The sequence below is a fragment of the Leguminivora glycinivorella genome, chromosome 19 (assembly GCF_023078275.1).
Source record: "Leguminivora glycinivorella isolate SPB_JAAS2020 chromosome 19, LegGlyc_1.1, whole genome shotgun sequence".
NCBI lineage: Eukaryota > Metazoa > Arthropoda > Insecta > Lepidoptera > Tortricidae > Leguminivora > Leguminivora glycinivorella.
Window position 1 is genome coordinate 13,528,292 of NC_062989.1, and position 26,593 is coordinate 13,554,884.

The following is a 26,593-nucleotide window of genomic DNA, read 5'->3' on the forward strand; positions in this document are numbered from 1 at the left end:
TTTGCTCTAATTGTCAGTTCTCGGCTCTGCGCTCCTTTCGCTCCCATTCTGTTGCGCGTGTGTGAGTGTACTAAATGTACTAGAGAGCAGAATCATTTGGGAGTAGTTCGGTCTAGTACAGTGTAGGGAATCGTGTTTTTTGTACTATTAGTACATGTACACAAGCCTAAATCCCATAGAAAATTTTAATTTCGCGCCTCTTTATAGCGCCAAATTTTAGTTGGCCGTCATGATTGTGACGTCGGCTAGGTGGACCCTGGGTAGTTGTGTTTATCGTTGTCACTTCTGCTTGGCCGTTGGTTTGCGGCGAGGTGCGAGGGAGGTGGCCGCCAACATGAAGCGAACGGTGTGTAACCAAGGGCGAAGGGTCGGTCTACCAGTCGAGGACGCCTGGCATGTATTTCTCGATGAGCTTGTCATAGTAGGGCCACAAGGCGTCGATGTCTGGGACGGAAGCGCTCTTTGTGTACAGGTCGTATTTGCTGGAAAATAATAAAAATACTTAATTTATAATATAAAATTTACCGACTCATAATTTGAACGGTATAAATATTTCCTAAATTATACCACAGAATATATAAAAGTACAAGTACAGAACGCTCACTCTCAACAACCTGTCAACGGACTACATGCGACATTGAGTTTTATTGCGCAGCGTGAAGGTTGTCAAACTTTATGGGCCGCGAACTCGCGGCCGCCGTAATGTAACGGAAGAAACGCGGAGTGAGCCGCCTCTGATTATACTTAGACAATTTACTTAGGAATTTATTTGTAATACTAGCTTTGTAATACTAGCTTTTGCCCGCAGTTTCGCTCGCGCTAAATTCGAAAATTGCGGAATGCTCCTAACAAACTTCCACCCCCTATTTAAGGGAAGAGGGGGATTAGAAAGAGACGAAAAATAACCTATGTCACTCTCCATCCCTTCAACTATCTCAACTTAAAAAATCAGGTCAATTCGTCGCTCCGTTTTGCCGTGAAAGACGGACAAACAAACAAACAAACATACACACCTTCCCATTTATAATATTAGTATGGATGTAGATATTATCATAGTATGCTGAAATGCTAAAAAAGTTCACCGTTGGTTGAAGAAGCGGTAGGTGAACCCTACAGAGCCCTCCACTACGCGGCTTAAGTTCTGACCGCTAAACCACCAGGTCACGGCGGTACCGTACCAAAATCTTTGAAAACACTGGGCGTCTTATCGAGGGCGATTTATTTTGTACATAAAAGGTATTTGTGATATGAGGGGAAGTATCTATTCTTTTGTCTCGGTTTAAGGGCACTATATAGAGTTTTCCCTGTAGGGTCATCCATCCCATACTAATCTTCTTCTTTAAAAAAAATCAGTAGGTAACTCACTTGAACTCGAGAACGGCTTTCTCGATTTCCTTGTCGCTGTCGACGAGCAAGTGCTTGTAGTCGCCGCCCGCGTGCCACGGGTAGAACGAGTGGTATCTGAGGAGATAGATAGATAGATAGATAGATAGATAGATAAATCATTTATTTGGCAAACTGCAAACACACACAATATACAGATTAAAGGAGACACACAAATTAATCGCAACATAATAAAAAGAGACAGCAATAAAATGAATAAAAGACAGAAAAAAAACAAACAAACAATAATAAAAAATAAAAGTACAGAATACAACACAGATGTACAGATGAAACATAAATAACAATAAAACACTCTTTTAAGTAGGTACCTTACCTACCTATCTATTTAAGTATGTATATCGTCGCTTAGCACCCCAAGCTTTGCTCAGTTTGGGGCTAAGTTGATCTGTGTAAGGTATCAGGTATCCCCACCAATATGTATTAATGCACTAGCTTTTGCCCGCGGCTTCGCACGCGTTAGAAAGAGACAAACAGTAGCCTATATCACTCTCCATCCCTTCAACTAACTCCACTTAAAAAATTACGTCAATTCGTCGCTCCGTTTTGCCGTGAAAGACGGATAAACAAACAGACACACACACTTTCCCATTTATAATATTAGTATGGATTAGTATGGATAATAGATCTTTGCTAAGAAATTAAGTAGGAAAGGAAGGATGGATACGTTCCGAATTGTTGTTTGAAAAGCAGCGCAAGACGGAAGTGGAAATTTGTCGATTTTTAAGCAAATGGCGGCCTACCAAAAGCACCGTACCTAAGGTAGGGAACATTTGCATCGTTCTCCGCCAACAGATGTAGACACATGGTACGAGGGCGGTTTGATATTATATGTAACTTGGTTTCATATGATAAAAAAATAATATAAGTGTTATATTTTATTTTTCTACGCAATCTCCCCGAAGTTCAACGCACTTATCCCAGTGAATTGACCGTATTCAGTATTTCATAGTAAATTCCATATTAGCAAATCGTTTTGACAGTTCTTAAAAAGAAGCTGATTTGACTAGTAGGAAACTAGCCTATTACTTTGATGCCACAGATTAAATATAGGTAGTTAGTTATCAAACTTTATGAATAAACAGAAAGTTACCACTAACGCCATCTTTTAGTACCCGAAACAAGTTACATATCAATCCGCCCTCGTACATGATGATGTAGACAGAATGGCAGATGTCGGAATCTCTCTTATACCTTATACCCTAAGAGTCAGAGGAAAGTCAGTCAGCGGAAATTTATAAGGGTTCTCCTCCAAATTGATACGAAACCAACGTACCTGATCATGTAGAGCCCCTCCTTGGGGAACTTGCATTTGTTATGCACCAGCATCCGGTATAGGTACTCGTCATGGCCCCACGACATCATCAGGTTCTCCAGACCGCATTTTGGCTTGTACATGCCGCACTCCGTGCTTAAAGTTAAACAAATTGTTAATGATTGCTTGCGTAGGGTTTTTTTGCCATGGCCGAGGCGTAGTTAGCAAGGAAAAGTAAAAAAACTCTATCATTACATCTTCATGGAAAGAGCAGCTCAATGGCATAAAACTATGGTGACTAAGATAGCATTCACTTAGTAGGTATTTGGGCGTGTTCCAAAATAAACCTCGTATATCGAATTTCACCAGATCTGGACGTGTCTGGGCTTAATTCTTCTCAGAATTACGAGTTGATTTAAAAAAACCGGCCAAGAGCGTGTCGTTTTCCGTATTTTTCTCGAAAACTACTGAACCTATCAAGTTCAAAACAATTTTCCTAGAAAGTATTTATAAAGTTCTACTTTTGTAATTTTTTTCATATTTTTTAAACATATGGTTCAAAAGTTAGAGGGGGGGGGGACGCACTTTTTTTTCCTTTAGGAGCGATTATTTCCGAAAATATTAATATTATCAAAAAACGATCTTAGTAAAGCCTTATTAATTTTTTAATACCTATCCAACAATATATCACACGTTGGGGTTGAAATGAAAAAAAATATCAGCCCCCACTTTACATGTAGGGGGGGTACCCTAATAAAAAATTTTTTTCCATTTTTTATTTTTGCACTTTGTTGGCGTGATTGATATACATATTGGTATCAAATTTCAGCTTTCTAGTACGAACAGTTACTGAGATTATCCGCGGACGGACGGACGGACGGACGGACGGACGGACAGACAGACATGGCGAAACTATAAGGGTTCCTAGTTGACTACGGAACCCTAAAAATGTGACCTATTTTTTTTCCTTTTACGTCACGATTTTAGTATGAACTTACCACGTGCGTGACGTATTGGAAACGCGAATTTTGTATGAATTTGGGACTCATTTTTTATCTCCGGGGGCGGGGTGGAGTATTTTTAAGTATTAGTCTCACTACTATTATACTACAAAGAAAAAATGACCAATGCCAATGCAATGAAGAATAAAGTATTTTTCCCCTCACTAGCTCGGAAACACGTGTTTTGTCCTTTAATACCAGCGGGTAAAAACGCATTTTATCCACTAGTGGGTAAAGTAATATGACCTTGAATAAAGTCAAATTAACTGCTTTAAAATTGATAAAAGTAGGTGAATCTAGTAATAAAGATGATTTACCACCTGTGGAACTACTGGAAGCAGTGATAAACGCATTTTTTTACGTTGTAGTTTCCTCGCTATAGTGAGGGGAAAAGTTTTGTGTTACACTCGGATGCAAATGTATTTTACTTCTCGTGTGTTAAAAACTCGCAAGTTCAGGATTCTATTCTCGAACCACTCGCTTCGCTCGTGGTTCAACTATAGAATCCTTTCACTTGCTCGTTTTTCAATTCCACACTCGGCGTTAAAATACAACTTTGCCCCCTTGTATAACAAATAACTATTAGTAAGTAAGTTCTCACTTGTATTTAGAGTTGTAAGTGTCGGGGTTGTCCTTGAAGCTGTCGTCTCCGTAGACGATGCTCTTGCCCCACTTGCAGCCCACGGGGAAGGTGTCCCCCACCACGCACCATTGTGGCTCGCCGAAGAACGCCATGACCTGCCCACAATGGGTACTTTGACAGATTTCAACGTAAAGACGCTTTCGCGAAGTGGTTTATGCGTGGAAGGACTATAAGGAAATATGTCGACGTATAAAAATGTCTATTTTAAAAACGTAAATTTGTCTGAGTATTAGAAACTCAATACTTCAAAACGTTTAAATATAGTTCAGTCAGAATATAAAAACGACTACTATGAAAGTATAAAAATGTCTACATTCACAGTATGTAAATGTCTTATATCAAAAATGACTATGTATAAAAATGTCTACAATCATATAGTATATAAATGCCTTATAAAATAAATGACTAGGTATAAAAATGTCTACTTTCTTTATTTATGCCGTTCATAATATAGTTAGTTTTCATCACACCCGCACTTTAATGTGCTATTGCACGCAGGCGGAGCGTGAGTTATAGAAAAATCGTTCTCCCAAGGGAATAATGAAATTTCTTGTACCGTACTTAACGTTTTTGCATCTATGTACATATTTTTTATATTGCGAGTGTGATGAAAAACATTGTTTGTAACTCGGGGAGTATGAATATTACAAACTCGAGTCTTTAAATCGCTCCGGCAAGCCGTCGCGATTTAAATATTCAACTTCCTCCCCTTGTTGCAAAATGTACTATAACTTAGTTGTCCTTAAATAAAATGATAACGATATGTCCGTTTATTGCATGTATTAACCACATTTTTTCATTTAATAAAATCCACTAAAATTTCATTTTGTGTGAAAGTCTAAAAATACCTAACTTTTTAAAGGAAAAATGGAAAAATTCACACCTCCGGCAGGACTCAAACCTGCGACCTATGGTTTTGCCGGAGCCATCTCTCTCACCAACTAAGCCCAGGGAGGCCTGCTACCCACTGAGCATGAAACTTACAATAACTTGCAGTAAGTTTACATACCTCACATTTGTAAGTTTAGAATGTAAGGTCGGAGAAATATGACAACAACATTCAACTTATTGGTAATTTGAAACTTTCAGAAAATTAGTAGTGCTATATTATTGTAACATGACAAATGAAAACTAATATTATAATATTGCAAGGATGTTTTGATCACAAGTTATTTAAATGTTCATTTATTACATTGCTGCAACAAGGTATTAGCTATATTACATATGCAACGTTACAGCAACATTAACTTTTAAACATCAAGTTTTCAATGTTACTTCAATATCTAAACTTAAAGTTTCCCAAATGTTCAAAATCAATATTACTGCAATTGACCACTTGAAATATTGGTTTTATGCAGTTGCTGCAATATCACAAATTAAGATTTACTTCAATAAAACCTTTTGATATAACCGGTATATTTATTTTGTAACATTACAGGTAATTATAAATACAATGTCACAGCAATTGTTTTTTTTAAGAATTAATTTCTCAATATTGCACCAATTTTAAATAATAACGTTTATTAAACATTTAACATCAATATTACAGTCATTGACCGTTTTAAATATATTTTTTATAATTTTGCTGCGTTATCACAAATTGATATTTCCTTTAATGAATCTATTTTAGAATCTATAAATATTACCCGTATCAAAATAGCATAACATCAGGGCAAATTATAAACACAATAGATGTTTTAAGCTAAGTATATTAGATTTTTCAGATTGTTTTTTTACTGCTCGGTGGGTAGGTATTAAGGGTAAGTTACATCAAGGACGAATTTCATTTCGAAACCCCTATACGTTTTGAAAGACCTATGTTGGATATCCAACGACTCCATCACGAACCACTCAATAGATTCATCCCACAGAATTTAGTTCTGTGATTCATCCCCAGCATGCAGTTTACTAGTCTCACGCGGCCCGTCCGCGCGGATCGCGACCAATTTATATGATGATGTTGTCGTCCGCGCGGACCCGGTCCATGCCACTCTAAGTCTAAACCGCTCCCTGAAGTTAACAGTGTTAACTTAACACATAAATCCAGTGCGGATCGCTCCGCGCGGTCGGCCCGCGTGACGTAAAACCAGCCTAATCCGAGGGTGAAGCTAGGAACATACTACGCGGACGTCCGTCGTAAATCGACCGCGGACGGGAATCTGGACAATGAAATTACACATAACCGTGCAAACTATCGGTCGACGGACGTGGACGTGGCCTTGAGCGCATGGACGTCCGATCGAAATCTGGCTCGCTGGATGTTTTGTTCCGTGCACACTGATCGGTCGCGGTCGCGGTCGATTTACGACGGACGTCCGCGTAGTATGTTCCTAGCTTGACGCTGTAGGTACGAGTATAACGACGTTAGTGCGTTTTCACATTATCCATTCCGATATCGGATGTATTGAACCGCTATTCCATTCATTACTGGCGACATCTTGGATTTTTTCCATTAAAATCCTTCCGACATCCGATATTCGGATCGGATAATGTGAAAACGGCCTTACGTGTGCTCCCTGGCAGGCATTAAGTATAGTCGAGCGATAAACGATGATGTTTTTTATCATTTATCGCGCGACCATACTTGCCTCCCCACCATAGCGGCGTGTACATCAGTGGGGTTCGGGCCAAGCCACGTACAGACCACATAATATTATATATTATATCGTGGAACTGGTAAAGCTAGGAACATATTATGGGTCTCTACCGCGGACGCGATCTGGATAAAGCTAGGAACATACTACGCGGACGTCCGTCGTAAATCGACCGCGACCGCGACCGATCAGTGTGCACGGAACAAAACATCCAGATTTCGATCGGACGTCCATGCGCTCAAGGCCACGTCCACGTCCGTCGACCGATAGTTTGCTGGGTGAGGTGTATATTCATTGTCCAGATCCTCGTCCGCGGTCGATTTACGACGGACGTCCGCGTAGTGTGTTCCTGGCTTCATGAATATACACTGAAGCTAGGAGCATACTACGCGGACGTCCGTCGTAAATCGACCGCGACCGCGACCGATCAGTGTGCACGGTCACCAAAACATCCAGCGAGCCAGATTTCGATCGGACGTCCATGCGCTCAATGCCATGTCCACGTCCGTCGACCGATAGTTTGCACGGTTAAGTGTATATTCATTGTGCAGTCCAGATCCCCGTCCGCGGTCGATTTACGACGGACGTCCGCGTAGTATGTTCCTAGATTGAATTGTGCAAACTATCGGTTGTCGGTCGTGCACGTGCGATCGCGGACGTCAGCGCAATATATTCCTAGCTTCATTGTGTGATGGCGTTCCCTTAGGGCCACTTGTACCACCTGCTTAAGTCAAGGTTAGTGGACTGTCAAATTCCATATAAAATGGTGGGTTAAGGTTAACCTCGGATTTTCGGTGGTGCAAGTGACCCTTACTGTCATTTAGGTTCAGGTTCCCAATAGTCGGCACTCTTATAAGATGGTGAAGTGTAATGTTCAGGCCTGGCTAATCAGAACAACAACAGTGTTTCCAATAGGATTTATTAAGACAACACAGAGCTATACACAAGTTTAGACGTTTAGAATATGAATTTATATTTTCGTTAGTCAGACACACAAACACTGCTTATTCAAGAACAACTACGAACAATATATCTAATCTTATAATTAAATCTTAAAACCCTAAAGACTAAAACTAACACAAGCAGGTTATAACTAAATATAAAAAACCCCCCTCAGATCCCCTGCCTCTGGCATAGACCCAAGAATGCTTGCGGCGTTTCCCCTTTGCACCGCCAGACTCAACCTCTGAGCAAAGAAGGAACCGGCTCTTTGGTCCCTCGACACCAATAAGGCGTTCCGACACCTTTTTAATAAAATTTTTGGACAACTTTAGAAAAATAGTCTTTATGTATTAATGTAGTCTAGTAACACTAATGCCATAGGTGAGTGGTATATCTTGTACACTGTCTTTGCTTACACTGAACTGCACTTTCACTATTGGACGTGATGGTAGCGGGTGTACCAAAGACAGTATTATAGTTGAGATTTTATTTGTTGAATTTATTTAGTCTTCACATTAACAACTCTTTCTCTAAGGCCCACATGCCCTTATAAATTTATATAGATCCTGTGGTTGAACAATGATGGTACTGAATTTGAAGTCTTCTGTTTGTGATGGTTCTACCTGATTATTACAAATATACTCTTGCCAGGGGAGGCTCACTCAACTTTTCTTTCATACATTCCGGCAGCCGCAAGTCCTGGCTTAGAGTTTGATGACCGTCTCCCTGCACAATAGAACTCAAAGTTGCATGCAGTCCGTTGACAGGTTGATGACAGTGCAGAGCCTTCTGTACTTGTACTTTTATAATTATGTGCTCTTGCTTCTGTCTCAGAACTTGCTTCCTTCAAATGATGGGAGGATCCACTGCAAAATAGAAGAGGTAGATTAAGTAACAATAAATAATTATTATATTATTAGACCGGTGGCCCGTCTTTCGAGAAACGGGCCCCTGGTATTTAGCAATATAAACAATTCATACTAAAAGAAAGAATATGGTTTATACTTACGTACGGTTTTCTTTGGTGGACAAACAACAGGTGTTTCTTTAGCTTTCCAGAATGGTGAATTTACCAATACTGAAACAAGTCTTCTTCTTGTTCTTTGATTCTTTCCACTTCATGTAGGGCTAGGGTCGGCTATCCTAATTCTACGGCGCCAGGACGCTCTGTTCTGGGTTGTCGGGTCGGGCAGGTTTTCCTCTCAGGACATCAAAGAGAATTTATAGGCCGGCAACAGACAGTCATAAAAATGCATAATCTTAGAAAAGATTTGTATGCAAACTGAACTGACAATTCAAACTGACACTGACAGATCTGTATAATCACTACATTTTGAGTTACGTTTTGATCCACATAAAATTTCATAATATATTTTAAAAAGTATTTTTGTGTCATTAATAATTGTTGTAGAAAGAATATACATTTAAAGTGAATCGATACTAAATACAATGTGATGGTAAAATATGCACTTTAAATACTTTTTAACTTTCTAGAGTGTAAAATCTGAAAATGAGTTACATGGTTTCACATATTCCGTCAATCGAAACGAAACGTCAAGGAGTTTTTGTTATGCTGACAGCACTGTAACGTAATTATAGCACGACCAGTGTTGTCAGTTCAGAGATTTTTCTCCGATTTGCTGAGAATTTGAGCCTCTAGCGGAGATCAGATACAATCGGAAAATTTCGGAGATTATGAAAAGGTCTCTAATTTTTTGAAGTTAAACCGCTCGGTAAACCTGAATGCATGAATTAAAGATATCAAAATATTCTCAATGTTCTGTGCATTTCTGATATAAAAGCGTTAAGTAATTAAAAGTATTAATTCACTATAAACATTTTTTTTTGTTTAAAGACGGTCAACCAAATCTCGGCAGTAAAAAAGCCGGCAAATTAGAAAAATGTATCCTTAACATTGAAGTTGGATGAACGGAATCATCGAGGAGCCATAACACTTAAATTGACCGTCTCGAAAGCCTGCTGGCGTCCACCGTCTGAAAAATTCATAATCTGAATTTGGATTTGTATGACAGATCTAGTGCAAGGATTTCCATACAATTCGCAACTGTCCGTGTTATTTTTTAATATTATGTTTTTTTTTTCAGATCGATCTGACAGATTGCGAATAATATGAATTTTCATTGCACTCGATCTGATTTCATTTTTTTTATACTACGTCGGTGGCAAACAAGCATACGGTCCGCCTGATGGAAAGTGGTTACCGTAACCTATGGACGCCTGCAACTCAAAGAGTGTCACATGCGCGTTGCCACCCCATTAGAAACTTTTGCACACTCCCCTTTGCTGTGTTAAGTATAAGTACACAGCAAAAAGGAGTGCACAAGTTCAAAGGAGGGTTTGGGTTGCCAACGACTCAAAAGACAATAGACGGAACAAATTATTTCCTTAAGTCCTCCCGTGGTCAGCACCCCGCACCCTCGTTGAGCTCTGGGAGCCTTACTCACCGGCAGGAACACAACACTATGAGTAGGGTCTAGTGCTATTTGGCTGCGGTCTTCTGTTAGGCGGAGGTACTTCCCCAGTTGGGCTCTGCTCTAGCTTCCAGCGAAACGATATCCGTGTGCCCTACCACAGAAAGCGGAATATCATTCGCTATGCCCTACCTCCTAGCGCTAATATTATGATTTTTTAAGATTATGAAATGAAGACTGTATGCATAACTGACAGTTCAAACGTACACTGACAGATTTGTCAGTGTCAGCATACAAATCTTTTTTCAGATTATGATTTTTTCAGACTGTCTCTTTCAGACTCTGTTGCCGTTCTTAGTGCCCTTAGTGGATGCCAGGCTTAAGGCGGAATCGAACTGTGTCGAATCGAGTTCTCATATGCGATTCGACGCGTCGCTGATGGACGCTGTTTAATAAGAAATGCATATGAGAGATCGCTCACGAAGCAACGCAACTTTTCATACAAATACGTAAGTTGCCGAGCAACTTCGACGACCGTGGGCGAGCCGCGCACCCTTAACAGATATGTTGTAAATAAAAATAAAAAAATTCAGCTCTGTAGGTGACGCATTCATAGCACAGGCACTAGTTTTCATGTAAAACCAATTAAACTTGAACTCATTATTTTTATGACTTAGATACTACAGTGACAGCTTAAAAAAACTACTTGCTAGAAATCTGCCTATTCAGCTGCATGTATAAATTAAGGCACACCACGCCACAGTGTGGAAAAAAAAGGTTTATATGCAACCTTTTTTTTTTGTATGCAACCTGTCAGTTCAATCTGAAAATTCTGTCAGTATGAACTGACAGGTTGGATGCAAATCTTTTTTAAGATTATGAATTTCTCAGAGTGTCTATGGCGTGCCTAAGACTAGGGAATGCAATAACCGACCAAATTTCATAACCGGTTACAATTTTTTATTATGTGAAGAATAACATTAAGTGTTCACATAAAAAAAAAACACTCACGATATTTTGTACCCATAGGAACTTGAAAATATTATAGAGAATAGAGAATTTATTTGCATACCTCATTCATTCTGTACACCCATAGGCCCACATACATATGTACATACATGGACCCTGATACGGGTGTAGCAAAGTGTAAATGTGTCATTAAACTCATTAATATAAATATCTAGGTGACCGAGCTTCGCTTGGTTCTGTTTCGTATCATTGACATGTGTCGCCATCTAGTTCAAAAATGAATAGTACCTACATCGAGCGAAAGAATTCTCAGCCTTAACAACACAACTACTCCACACGAGATGGCGCGCGTTTCGCCATTAAAACTCAAATAGTGTATTTTTCTATTCATTTTAGCCTTGACCTGTGTCGCCATCTAGTGTTTGCAATAAATAGTACTTACATCGACCGAAAGAATTCTGTCTTAACAGTACAACTACTGCACATGAGATGGCGCGCGAAGAAAACGCATGAAAACTCGAAAATTCGCGTTTTCCGGACCTAAGGATAAGTTAGACCGATTTTTCACCCCCAAAAACCCCCACATAACAAATTTCAGCGAAATCTTTAGAGCGGTTTCCGAGATCGTCAGTATAAAAAAATATAAAACAAATATACAAGAATTGTTCGTTTAAAAGTATAAGATTGTATTATATTCCATGTACGGGCAGAAAGTTTCAATTTCTAACTAAACGTAATGTACTCGTATAGCCTTCCCATCAGTTGCTCATACCAAGCGCCCCAGTCTTATGAGATGTGCTTGAATTTGATATAATTATTATTGTTGCACAGCTCAGCACATAATATGTGCAGTGCAGTGCATTCCAACTTTCATTATCATTTAATAACTCCGTGTTAAAAAAAAATTGAATAAAGAATAAATATGGAAAAATTATAAGTATCAAAACTATTTGTCAGTTATTTCTTAATTGCATTGCATGCATATTTTACGTAACGTACTTCTTTAAATATACTTACTAATAAATGAGACTAATTACTAGGAAATCAAATCAAAATAGACAATTTCGTATTTTCGTATTAAATACATATTAAATACCACACAAATAAATGAAATAAATACCTCGTTCTCAAAGTATTGCTTTTATAAAATTTTGTAAGGATTGTAGCGAAAACGAAAAAGTAGCGGTAAAACATTTAAGTTGGTAACCCTGACGCCCCTTGTGACGCCACGACAAGCGAGCTGCGAGTGCGCCACCAGTCCGCCATCTTTCTTACCTTTTTGATTGTTGACTTGTAAATTTTGTAATTAGTTTTTGCCGACGTCCACCGTGCCGTTTTTTAAGTAATTTTTGGTATTTTACAAATTGTGTTACTTTAGTGGACACGTGGAGACATGGACGCTGACTGTTGGAAGAATTCGTCAATTCAGACTGGCGCAAAGAGCTATCAGGGCGCGATGCCAGGAATTTCATTGCGAGACAGAATTCGAAATGAGGATATTCGCCAACGCAATAAAGTTACCGACATTGCAAAAAGGATTAACTCAAGTGGGAATGGACCGGCTATATTTTTCGCAGAGATGACGATCAATGGGGTCGCCTAGTATTGCTGTGGAGACCTAGCCTGGGTGGCCGAGGTGGCGGGAAACCACGAGCAGATGGTCGGATGACATCAAAAAACGGCAGGGCCCACCTGGCACACAACCGCCACATATAGAACTGAGTGGAAACCCACTGAATGCAGACCAGGATCATATAGTAAGTATTTTGTTTCTTAAGTTTTGTATGGATTCTTTGAATGAAATGAGTTCTATCGAGTTAACTGCACTTTGCGTTAGGCGTCCATGTGTTTTATTCTTAGCGCCAGGCAGGCAAGCATGGGATGGCCTAATGTTTTATCATTTATCGCACAACCATGCTTGCCTGCCAGTTCTGGTTATTTATTGATTTAGGTCGAGTTTGTTTGTTTGGTTTAGTTTTTAGTTATTTAAGAAATAAAATGCCCTAGGTATGCTGATCTAGGCGCAACCGTAGGAGTGAAGAATCTAACGTTATCCTGTTAATTAGATTATATGAGATAGATTAGATATAGAATAAATTTTATGGTATGAGGAGAAAACCATTCAAATCTAATTGAAACTAACTACTTCTACTTGTGTAAATATATTAATGATGCTGATTTATTCAACTAATTTTATGTTTTCAGCTTTAGGTATGAGTTTGTTACTTTTGCTCATAATAACATGGAGTATGTCACAGCTGCTCCACGGGCTGCATTGAAGGGCAACAGGAGCGAAAATGGAAAGGAGCTCCCCCTTTCAATTAGAGAATCTTAGGTAATATACTATTGTTCTTTATTTGCATACCATATAATTTTTACAATATGTACATATTTGGACCCTGAAAAGGGTATAGCAAAAATCTCTTACTAGTTTGTGTTATTAATTAGATTTATAGTATAAAAATTGAGGTTCCACTCTGAACTGTTTCCTCCTCTAAAACTTAATCAATCAGGATGAAATTTGAGAATTTGAATGATAATGAAATAATCTGTGTCGTACCGTTTGGTTTTTTTTGGCTAATTGTTGACCCATTTTGACTATCCTACGACAGTCCGACACATATATAAACGATAATAAATATAATAATCTGTGTTGAAAAAACCAGGGAGGAAATAGTCGAGAGCTTTTGTATGGAGAATTGACCCCTGCTGTAGTAAATCGCCCGTTTCTGCTGAAGTAATTATGGATTGAATAACACTGACTCTCTTTTCTCTTTTTAGGATATGCTAAGGCAAACAGAAGGAGGCAAGGAACGGGACTGCATCAATTGCTGTTTGGAACCAATCTTGTGGGATGACTTCTGGACAGGGAAAAAACAATTTCATCATCTACCCTAATACTGACGAATGTTCTAAAACGTAAGTACTTATGAACCCTTCATAAAGGGCAATGTCCATCTTTTATTACAAGCTTTTATTCAACTTGCCTTGTTAGTGTGTTAGTTTGGGTCAAAACGTAGAAGCTAAATTTGACCCACTTCCCGGTTTCCGATTGAGCTGAAATTTTGCATGCATATGTAAATCATGTGACAATGCAATATTATGGTATCATGGAGCTGATCTGATGATGGAGCAGAAAGGTGGTCATAGGAACTTTGTTATGAAACGTCGTATCCCCATTGAGTAAAAGGGGTTTTTAGAAACATCTCGGAGAGCAGTAGACAACTGTTGAAAGAAAGGTACAGTCGGCAATAAAAAAGCTTGTGCCAAAAAAGACGTTTTTGCAAAAGACTTATTCATATGCGTTTAGTCCAAATTGATTTAAAATAATATATCTAAAGGTTTCCTAACATTTTATAAATTTTACAGGTGCTGTAAGGCAGACATTTCCAAATGTAACGGAGGAAAGTTTCGAGACATGTAATGGTTTCAACACGCTGCTGAGACCCAACTCAAGAGACGTCAGTTTGTACTGTTTTGTCCATTCTCTATTGGGCATGCTTGTATGGAGAGGTATATATATTGGAGTACAGACATGGTGTTTGGTATGAGTATTATATACATCCTCTTGAGTCAAAGAGGACCGGTAGCCACTTTGAACTCCGTGTCCGAAAGGGTCAAAGTATGGAGCTCCCGGTACTCAGAAAAAAAATTCTGGCCTATTAGTTTTGAACTTTCGAGTCAAGTTTGGTGTCATTTTTATGTAAACTGTTCGCTTCATTTTTAAATTGAAGAAGATTAAAAATCACAGTAATATTATTAAGGCAAAAGTTTGTGAGCATACTGTGTTTGTTACTTCCTCACGCCACGCCCAAGTGCCTTAACAAATATTATTTATAAAATTAAGTATGGAGGAAGTAAGATATACCCTAAGTTAACACGTCGCTTCTTCTTGATCGTGGGTAACACTCGGGGCGCAGTATAATGATTATTAAAAATCTTTATGCTGTCCCCTATGCTTCGATGGCGATCGTTGCAGTACTTTCAATATTTTTTTTACATCAAATATTAGAATCATCAAAGATTACTAATAAAATAGGCTTTTTAAAAATATTTTTTAAAAATCATGATTAGTATAAAAATATGGAAATATGAGGATTTGTTTGCATTTCGTGGCTACTAAAAATTCATTATATTAAATATTGTGCTATATTTTGCTATGGAACCCTAAAAAAGTAGTTACATAAAACTGACACTAAAATTGACTCAAAAGCTCAAACTAATCGGCCAGAATTTTTTCTGAGCAGCAGGAGCTCCATACTTTGACCCCCTCTCCCCCCTTCGGACACGGAGTTCAAAGTGGCTACCGGTCTTGTTTGACTCGGGAGGACGTGTATAATACCCATACCAAACGCCAATGCCCTACTCAAAAATTCACCTTTTCCCAATAGAGAACGGACTGTGTTAGACAGACGACAGTGCATGTTGTTACACGGTAAATTTTACTAGAAGACCAAATTTATAAGTTCCTTAGTTATTCTATTTTTAACTAAATAAGTTCTTGTACTATAAGCAATCGGAATAGGCAGAGTAGATATATTTATTTTTAAACGAAATGACTTCCTTGCGATAGTATTTTTTCAGTACAGATGGTGTTTTTTTTTACGCACTAGTGCGAGAAGTGGTTCATTATACGCCAGGTCTAAACTTCGGAGGCTCATCTGTACTGAAAAACGTCGTACGATACACGTGCGAAAAGGAAATTCGTAACTCGTGTCGATTTAAAACACTCCCTTCGGTCGTGTTTTAATTTATCGCTACTCGTTTCGAACTTCCTTTTTTACGCACTTGTATCGTAATGTACTATTTTGCCATATTGGAATCTTTCGCTTGCTCGAGTATCAATATTGGCACGTGCAGTTAAACAATAACTTTGCCCCCTTGTAAAACAATTAACTATTTTTTCAGTACAGATGGTGGTTTTTTTACGCACTAGTGCGAGAAGTGGTTCATTATATGCCAGGTCGAAACTTCGGACTCCGAAGTCTCGTTCGGAGGCTCATCTGTACTGAAAAACGTCGTAAGATACTATTTTAACAGCCTATATTGTGTCCCACAGCTGAGCAAAGGCCTCCCCTAGGACACTCAACGAAGCCTACCTCATCGGAATTAATTCGTGTATAAGCGAATTTTGGTATAATTGTAGGGAATGGTGTCTTAATCCACATTCTCAAAGTACTCGGGGGTTTGGGTGGAGATAACGGGTAGAGGGGGAGTGGAAAAAGTCCCTTTTTAACCGACTTCAAAAAAGGAGGAGGTTCTCAATTCGACTGAATTTTTTTTTTTTTTTTATTTTTTTTTTGTATGTATGTTACTCGATATCTCCGAGAATCGTGGACCGATTTTCAAAATTTTTTTTTTGATCGAACGGGTATAACCCCGAGATGGTCCCATTGACACCAAGTCGGGGTCTGATGATGGGATCTTGGAGAAATCGAGGGAACTCTTCAAATGTTATAGGCACATGTAATGTTCTTAGTGTATTTTTCAAAGGTACACCAGTATTTACGCCTGATGGTAATAATTTTATGTGGCTGAGCTGATGATGGAAGGTCAACTCCTCAACGGTTAGGAGTTAAAGGATAATTCTTTCACTACTGTACTTATATTCGGACTGATACATATAATATCACTAGGAACCACTAAAAATCAACAAATAAATTAACTTTTTAACAAAAAATAAAACCGCCTTCAAAAAAAGCGTGTTCAAAACACGGAGAAACTAAAAAGCCAAAAATAATAAACCTTCGAATTCAGATTTCTTATCGGATTGCAATAATCTGAACATCCAAATTATAAACAAATCAATTATTTTGGAGTCGGGGCCAGCCTGCGTATGGTTGGGTGGGGCAAACAGGAAATAGCAAGGCGACGAACAGGTCTGGAACCGACTCCAAAAATAATTGATTTGTTTATAATTTGGATGTTCAGATTATTGCAATCCGATAAGAAATCTGAATTCGAAGGTTTATTATTTTTGGCTTTTTAGTTTCTCCGTGTTTTGAACACGCTTTTTTTGAAGGCGGTTTTTTTTTAGTTTTTCGTGAATACTTCTTAAACTGTGCCACGTAGCAAAAAATGTTTCAAGACACAAGTAATCTTCAGAAAATTCTCTACAAAGAAAAATATGTTCACTTTTTATCTGGGATCATGAAATATGGATAGGAAAAGATGGACAGGGAAGATTTTTTTTTATAATGCAAGTGTGATGAAAAACATTGTGCGTTACTCGGGAAGTATGAATATTACTAACTCGACTCTTTAAATCGCTCCAGCAAGCCAACTTACTCTCGTTAGTACAATGTACTATTATTGTCCGTCTTTTCCCCTCCATACTACCATTACCACCCCGACCCAAGAGTACTTTGAGTACGTGAATTAAGACACCATTCTCTACAACTATGCCAAAATTCGCTTATACACGAATTATTTCCCCCGACAGGCAGTTAAAAGTTGGGCGTGCTACCCTGTTTTCCGCCACTCGTCACGGTTTTTAAATTTCTTTAATTAACTATTTATCTGTTAAAAAGTTAGTGGACATTAGTTTAACGTTTTTTTTTAATATTTTATTTTCGAGTTAGGTCAGTTTGCAGTGTATTTTGACCTATTTAGAACTATATTAATTACGGTAGGTTCCCGGGACGTTAGTTACGCAAAAAAAAAAATGTCGTAAGGAAATCTACTTTTTATATGTTCTACCAAGTGTAGGTAAATGTACTCTGCCTATTCCGATCACTGACTATAAAGCTTATTAAAACTCCATCGAGACTAGACTTCAATTTAAAGTGTACCCAGGTATTGGCTGTTGTATTTATTTATATCTGAATGTTTTTCATGTTATGTAATGTAAATGTTTATCATGTATTTCAGTCTGAAAGTTTAAACATATTATTATGTATATTTCATGTGCTGTGGCTAGTGACGTGTATAAGAGCCCTTTTTTTTTTTTTATACTACGTCGGTGGCAAACAAGCATACGGTCCGCCTGATGGAAAGCGGTCACCGTAACCTTATGAACGCATGCAACGCAAATAGTGTCACATGCGCGTTGCCACCCCATTAGAAACTTGTACATTCCCTTTTGCTGTGTTAAGTACACAGCAAAAAGGAGTGTACAAGTTCCAAGGAGGGTTCGGGTTGCCGACGGCTCTAAAGGACAATATACGGAACAAGTTAGTTCCGTAAGTCCTCCCGTCATCAGCACCGCACCCTCGTTGAGCTCTGGCAGCCTTACTCACCGGCAGGAACACAACACTATGAGTAGGGTCTAGTGCTATTTGGCTGCGGTCTTCTGTAAGGCGGAGGTACTAGCCCAGTTGGGCTCTGCTCTAGATTCGAGCGAGACGATATCCGCTGTGCTGTGCCCTACCACACAAAGCGGAATATCATTCGCTATGCCCTACCTCCTCCTCCCTTGTGGCCTACTTGCTGAATAAATGTTTGTATTTTGTATTTATGATTTAAAAAACATGTTTTCATGAAAACTTATGTGCGTATTAGTTAAGAGGAAACAGGAATAGTAATTTCTTCATACAAATATTCTCGACTGTATCTTTCATTGGTTTTTTTTAAGTTAGAGCTTGGTTTTTAGTGCATTCCACGAGAATATCCTTTACGAAATACGTATATAAGGCAGCTATTCCAATCAAGTCAGTGAAGCTCGAGAAAATACTCTTAAGTCATGAAAGATGGTCAGGCACAAAATCGCTTTCTTAGCGTTGTCAGAAGTATTAGAATAATTGTATTTTGTACAGGACATTTTCGTGGAATGCCCCTTTTACCAATACTTCATATTGTGTCTGACTGTTTTGCTTCTTTTGATTTTATTTTGACACAGCTGCAAAGATAGGCGTGGTAGTCGTGGTACCTATTCAAATCTGACATCGACTGTCCAAAAAACTAAACAGTCCGACACAGACAATCATTATCATCCAGATTTAAACATTTGATTACGATTGGTTAGGTTTTGGAGAACGAAACAGTGGAGAACAAAACCTTGATTTTTTCGATTTTTTAGGCACTAAATAATAGTAGTAGTATTCACGCACACTGTTTTAAAATGTGTTTGTGTGTATTATAATAGATATGTCATTGTCAATTCAAATATGTAACACCATTAGTATAAATAAGTATTATCATTGTACATTAGTATGGTGCTGGTTTGGTCTGAAGGGTTAAAAGAAAAAAATGAAATAAATTATGTTGGCTGTATATCCATGTTTTTGTTTTATAAACATCAATGATTTTTGTGTGTGGTATTTTTAAAGTTTGACTTTATTTGTTTCTAGTTATTAAGCTGCACACGAACAGCAGCGAGCCTGGGCGAGCCCGCCCGCCCGCCCAGGCTCGCTGCGGTCCGCACGCAGCTCGCAGAGCACCTTGCGTGCATTTGTATTTGCGACGTCCTATCAACCACAAAAATTAATTTCCCTGCAATATCCCTATGAAATGTTGTGCGAACGATTCACGAGTTACTTTCTCATGACGTGCAATTAGCAAGTTCTAGCAATATTATTTTTTGACTAAACTAGTAAGTTGCCAGTGATTTATTGACACAACATACCAAATGGTTATATACCAGAAACATTATGAGCGCTACTTTTAGGTACATTACAAGTGTAACTTGCAAGGAACTTCACTAGAGTTGTTAAAGCAATGTTACATTTGTAACTTATTAAAAGGTGCCAGTGAAAAATTTATATAACATACAATTTCAAACTTTTTGGTTTATTACAAATGTAACCTTGCCGTAATGAATAGCGTGTAAGTTACGCACAAGTTGCATATGTGCTATTGTTGCAATGTACAAAAATGAACTTCTTAAAAGTTTTCGTCATAACTTTCTAGTAAGTTTATATTTCAATGTATCAGCAACATTGCTATTCAAAGTTATAGAAAGTTGTAAAATTCCGATCTGGGAAACTTACAGGGTTTATCTACAGCGCGGCCGAAAGCGTTTAACATCAATATAGCTCAAACATTGCTCTAACGTTACAAGCTTGCAATTGTAAGTTTCAAGCTCCCAGGTGTAGCATTGAGCAATGTTACCGCAAGTTCTGCTTGCTTAACGGGTAGATGTGTGTGAATTATCCATGCCTTCCCTTAATTATTAAACGCCTTAGTGTGCAATACAATACAGTTTTAGTTAATTAAAAAAGAGAATTAGGCTTTTCCATAAATGTTGTCAACTACATATTATTTTGTGGTTTTTAAATCGCCCCTGCCTTTAATAAAACTTCGTAAAACATTCAAAAATATATTTATGAATTATAACAAACTAATTGCTTACTTAAGCTTAATATTAACAAAATAAAATTAATTTTTATTCATACCGCATAAGTATATTGTATTGTAATTTAAAGTCCACGACTTTGTCAATAAGCTCAATCGGTGAAATATCTTCAACAATAACTTGTATCAAATAATTTTCATAAGTTTTATCGAACAGAATGTCGGAGTTGCGTCTATTCTTTCTCGAAGAAAAAAATAGACTATTTCTAATAATATAATCGAAATGATTAGCTTCTTTCTTGAGTTTATGTATAAATTCCAACACAGATAGCTTTTTCATAAATTTCGATTTCAGCCTCCTGTGCCAGCCTTCCAGCACATTCGTTGTTCGGTGTTTATTCGTCGAACAACTTAGGAGCTCCGTCGGGAATTTGTGAAGCCAATGATCTAGAAAATATTTTTTGAAGTTAGTCAAGGCGACACTGCGTGGGGATATTTCCAAAATTGACCTCCACCCCTCATACATCATTTCAGCCGGTAGTAAAACCAGATTAGTTGTTCTTCGAATTATACTCCAGCCATCCATTGTCTCGTCAAGTCCCAGCTCTTTAGCTTTATCAATAACCGCTTTTTGAAAATGGAAAAAGCATCCAAAGACTTCAGCTTGTGGAAAAACTTCCTTTACTGCATTTATTGCTGCCAGCTCGAAGTCACATTTATATTGTTTAATATTAATATTTAATTTTTCTTTCAGTAATCTGAAAAATCTTACGTACGTATTTTGGTTTTTGTTCGGTAACAAACCATATGCAATTGGGACAACGTTACTCGTGTCTATGTTTGCTCCCAAATCCATATGCACGGTATATAACTGGCGAAAAGGAACAGGGCTCAACTTGAATGTTCCGTCACCCAAGAAGAAATCTTCTTCGTGAAATGTATCTAAGTAGTCTTGGGCAGCTGTTGAAGAAAATATTAGTATTTTTTCACGGTCACCATCATCAGCTATCAAAAAATTTCTTGCGAAATTCTATTCACACAACGCCATAGCGAGGTACCGCTGATATTATTTTTTTTAGAAAAATTATATCTATACCCATCTTGAATAAGGGTAAGACGTTGTTTTTGATTTTTCGATATTACGAAATCTTTGTCCATTTTCACACGACACATGAAACGCAATGACAGAATTGTCAAATTATTCATTACAGCAGCACTTTCGTAAAGTGGCCAGTTAGTATTATTAAGAGGTTTAATACAAAAAACATCTTTATACCGGGTGGAACATTACGATGTACAGAGGTTACGGAAAAGTTATTTTCGATTTGCAGCTTTTCTACCCAACTGTTTTGGTCCCTGTGATGTTGAATAGTAATAAAATCGATTATCATAACAAAAGTTTTCCAAAAATTACCTTTTTCTCGAACCCTGTATGTTTTTTTTCCAAAATCTGTAAAGCCAATCTTCATTGATGAGAAATCGAGGGAACGTCTTCTTAGACCGTTTTTGCGTAGCAGCACAGGATCTGATAACTGCCCTCACTGACACGCTATCAAAATACACTCTGTTTACTCGCAACTGGCTGTCAGCTATATTTCTCTTCATTCGAGTCGTCATTTTTATACTTCGGTATCTTTATATTCCATCAAACATACATGTGGACATTTTTATATTCTGTCATAGATACACTGTGACAAAATTATTCAAGTGGACATTATTATACATCGTCATAGTTCCATATAGTCCATTGATGTCACATCTTTATATTTCGTCTAATATATATGTGGACATTTTTATATTTTGTCAAAATTATTTAGGGACGAAATTATACATTTTTATACGTCGACATATTTCCTTATAGTCCTTCCACGCATAAACCCGCGAAGTCAGTGTCAGTCGTTAAAATGGTGATCTTAAACCCCATCATCATCATATTATTTCTTTATTTCTTTATTTATAAATTCCTTAAAATTAACACTAACAGACAAGCTATACATGTTAATAGGAGGGTAGTTTTAGAGACTCATACAATAGGGTACACACTTAAGGTCTTATGATTGATTCATAATCAGTAGCTAATGGAACTTGGAGTCGTATTAGCTTCCAGGTATCGGCTACTAATCGAAAGGAATTGCGATTCAAGAGCCAGGCTCTTGTCGGTGGAGTAAACGCCATTCCGTTCTTTTATCTGCCGCTGGTCCTGATACGTTGATCTTCTCTTTAAGTTGGTCTAAAAACGCACGCCTCGGTCTTCTCCTGCCTCTCCTCTTTTCTATTCGCCCTTCGATTATTGATTTTATCTAAGTATTAAACCCCCTTATTCATAAATGTTCAGTAAAGTTATCAAACCGATAAAGTTCGTTTGACCCTTTCTATCACACCAATACGTCGGAAAGGGACAAACGAACTTTATCGGCTTGATAACTTTAGTAAACGTTTATGAATAAGGGGGAAAGTCTTTAAAGGTGACTCCTCAAAGACAGATTAAAGCTATGCAACCGAAGAAAAGTAACTTTTTCATAGAACTTTGTCTCAAATACAACCAACGAAAAAAGGTTAGGTTTTTTTATGAAGTCTAGCCGCTGTCAAGATCGTGGATAAGCCCAATCAGGTCCATCCTTGTCTGGATGATCCTGACGAATCCACTCAATCTAGAACGCGTGCAATGTTCTGTAAATCGGTGTCAGACAGCACGTACGAGTACATACCTTGCCTAGGTCGTGGATAAGTCCAATCAGGTGCATCCACTCCTTATCCGGATGTTCCTCACGGATTCGCTCGGCCGTCTGGAAGGCGTGGACGATATTCGGAAGGTCGGAGTCAGGGTCTGACTCATCCACCAGCTCGTTTAGCTTGATCAGCGCGTCTTTCACCGTGGACTTGAAGTGATTGAACTTCAACCATTTGTCCATTTTCGCTGGAAAAATAGAAATTCATTTGTAATGAAGGGATCTCATGTTTGTTTTTGAGGTCAGGTACAGTGGGGCAAATCTCGACTGGGGGGCAAATGTACCTGCTCCATTTTTTCCATGTTTTACAATGTTTGCATTATTATATAGAGTGTCCACCGGTTATATATGGTAGGCGTGTTCAGTGGATACATGTAGAACTCAACATCATAGTGTAATAATGGAAAAAATGGATTAGTTACAACAGCCCCCCAGTCAAGATTTGTCCCGCTGTACCTTACTGTGAATTATGAAAAGGCTTCGGCTCCCTGATGAATTAAGGTTTAGCTGCCTACATTCTGAAGTCTTCTTAAACACTTGCTTGCACTTGATCTACTAAGCAAGTTGAAAAGGCATGTTAGCAATAGGTGTTTCTTATTTGGTTGATGCATGTACTATATCAACATTGAAATATTGGAGCACCGTCCTACTTTTTACATTTCCCCGCAATTCTTTCTTAAAACAACGTGCTTAAGTAGATTCTTACCCTTGACGAAATCCACTGTCATGTTGGAGTGCATCTCGTAGTAAGTCCTGCGCACGCGCTCCTTAATGGGATCAGCGTCGTCTACTGAGTAATCGCGGAAGGCGTCGATTGGCTTGTCGTCGTACACCTTCTCTGGGCGGAGGAGGAGGGAGGGGTCGATCATGCCTACTGGTCCTTCCTGGAAACGGACACAACAAATGATAATCCGCGAATTTGCACGAAGCGCTTTGCGTCTTCTTTTCTTATGGGCACTGCCAAGGAGTGGAATTCCTTGCCGGCGGCTATATTTCCGAGCTCATATTATAACCCAGCAACCTTCAAATCAAGAATGAACAGGCATCTTCTGGGCGAGCTCACTCCATCGCAGGCCATGTCTTTGCCTTTGGCTAGTCTGTGGCCAAGAGTACTTAAGCCCATTTACAATAATAATAAAAAAGAAAATCCGCACTCAAAGTACCCATAAAACGTTGGAGGTATGATCGTTAACCGAAATAATCGATATCGATAATTATTATGTGACGTAAAATGGTATCAAATACTCGCAATTACTTCATACATTTTTCCCTTGAACTTTAAGTATTAAATGTGTAAGAAAACATAACAGATTAAGGCAATTAAAACCGTTAGGTAAGATTTTTAGTAATTAAGTATAATATAAAATAATTACATATTAAGATATAAACTTACGGTCTGAGCCATCTTGTCTGCTTCTTCACAGGACAACAATGAGAAGATCCAACGTCTCTGGATCTTTAAATGCCATCGCAAATGACGATATGCTACTATTCACATTGCCTTCTGAACTCGGACATGTCAAACCAGTGTAAGAGGACCTATGGAATTCGTGAAAAGTTGAAGTCTATGGGTTAGATAGAGAGATGCTCGCGGCCTATCGCTTTCTGAACTTGGGAATGTCAAAGTAAAGATTTTTGTAACAAACGAAATTCTTACCAATTTATTTAGGTGTAACGCCATCTAGGCCACCGTACCTCTTTCTCTATGGCTTTGAAGTACGTTTTTTTTCTTTATCCGTCTATACGGAGTTACATATGTCTTAGGTATATATTAAAACACTTAAAACATAATAGGATGTGCATTCGTCAAAAGTTGACAATGGGTTATCAATAGGTAACTACCATCAGTGGGCTATTTACCAAAGTGACATTGACAATTCTGTGCCTAGGCACAGACCAGACCAGAAATAGCTATTTCTGGTTTGATAGGTAATATTTAGAAAGCGGACTCCAAGTAGCGGTTTAAATATTAATATGGATATGAGTGGCATATTTTTTTATTTTTCTAAACACAAAAAATCTATCGGAACATAAAATTAAAACCCTGTTCGGATTTGCTTTTTCAAATATTTAATGAATAAACTATTTAAAAAAATTACAAATTTTTTTTCATTTACTAACATCATAATTTTTGCCCAATAATTCACAAAATCATTCAAAAATTGTTTTACTTTTATGTTCCGATAAATTTTTTTGTGCAGTCGTATCCATATTAATATTTAAATCGCTACTTGGAATCCGCTCTCTAGTAATATTGTTAGTCAACGTCAATATTTCCTTATTGAACAGGCAATGACCGGCGAAGTGTCACTGTAGGGCCACAATTGTCAGTATTGTGAAATAAGCTCCAGGTGAGATTGTGGATTTTTATAACAAAAAATACCCACATAGGTTTCTTGGCAAACTAACTGTAACAAGTCCAGCCTTGATGTTGCCGATGACTTCTGGGAGATACTCCGATGATCCAATGTGTTGTGCCCGGTACTTTACCACCACTGGGCATTCGAGAATGACGTGAGCGGCTGTATAGATCTTCAGGCTTCATGGAATGATCTGAAACACATTAGCTTAGAGCGGTCAGACGGGAGACACCACGTCTGTAGTTCTCTCTACAAAAAAGTCTGTAAATTCTTTTGAGGGGAATACCCTATATATACAATACATATGATGAATATATGTCGATTTTTTTGGGCCGAAAGGTAACCACTTAAAGAAGACTCATTTCGCCATAGTTTTGTTGGTTCTCCTAGACTAAATAATAGACGGGCCTAAGCTCGCTAACGGTTGGTAATGCTGTGTCTGATAACAGGTCAACAGCTGTCAAAGGTCGCGCCTTATCTCTTATTACGTATTGCCAAACAAGTGGCAAATTGTTTATAATTATATTTATCTTGTCGTGTGACCGTAGAACGAGTGTTTTTAAAATATCGCTACAATGTACTTAGGGATAATCTTTTTAGATTTTTTTAAATTTCCCAAAAACTGAGGTATTGGAATCGAATATCAACAAAGCTAACTTACTCTTTTCTTTCTGCTGCATCCCAGTTGTGAGTCGGTCGTATCCATGGGCTGGCAACATACCAATGTAATATAATATTCCAGTAAAGTTAAATTTCATCGATTGTTTATCTTCTATTTCGGTTAATGTAAACGAATTTGTGTTATGTAATATAATCACAAATTCGATTTCTTTCACATAGATGAGTCTTCTTCTCTCATTTCTTTGGGTACCACCTAAATATTCTCAAATTTCCAAGATATTCCGTCTACAAGATACATAGGGTGTCCCCACGGCTACGCCACATAGAGGGGAAGTACTTTAAATACGAGTATCACAGATATTATGCTGAAAGAAGACTTAATATTATTTGAAAAACAGCCATGGAATGGAAATTA

General features: G+C 38.1%; 1 protein-coding gene and 1 long non-coding RNA gene across 2 annotated transcripts; one reads left to right on the forward strand and one right to left on the reverse strand.

The window, feature by feature from the left end:
• Nucleotides 1–24,736, reverse strand: LOC125236377 (inositol oxygenase-like). Its single transcript, XM_048143161.1, has 7 exons — nucleotides 24,591–24,736; nucleotides 23,904–24,081; nucleotides 23,177–23,385; nucleotides 4,259–4,395; nucleotides 2,678–2,812; nucleotides 1,366–1,461; nucleotides 1–482 (listed from the first exon to the last, which is right to left on the reverse strand). The coding sequence occupies exons 1-7, from the start codon at nucleotides 24,600–24,602 to the stop codon at nucleotides 374–376; spliced, it is 876 nt and encodes a 291-aa protein (XP_047999118.1). The 5' UTR covers nucleotides 24,603–24,736; the 3' UTR covers nucleotides 1–373.
• LOC125236378 lies at nucleotides 12,353–15,193 on the forward strand. Its single transcript, XR_007178202.1, has 4 exons — nucleotides 12,353–12,994; nucleotides 13,443–13,572; nucleotides 14,019–14,156; nucleotides 14,607–15,193. It is a non-coding gene; the product is annotated as an uncharacterized LOC125236378 (long non-coding RNA).
• Nucleotides 24,737–26,593: the final 1,857 nt, after the last annotated feature.

Bases quoted from the DNA above. Each gene is read 5' to 3' on its own strand.
- LOC125236377 (XM_048143161.1), bottom strand. The intron at 2,813-4,258 runs GTGAGAACTTAC...TTTAACTTTAAG, and splicing joins ACTTACAACTCTAAATACAA to CACGGAGTGCGGCATGTACA. The intron at 1,462-2,677 runs GTACGTTGGTTT...CTATCTCCTCAG, and splicing joins GAGGGGCTCTACATGATCAG to ATACCACTCGTTCTACCCGT.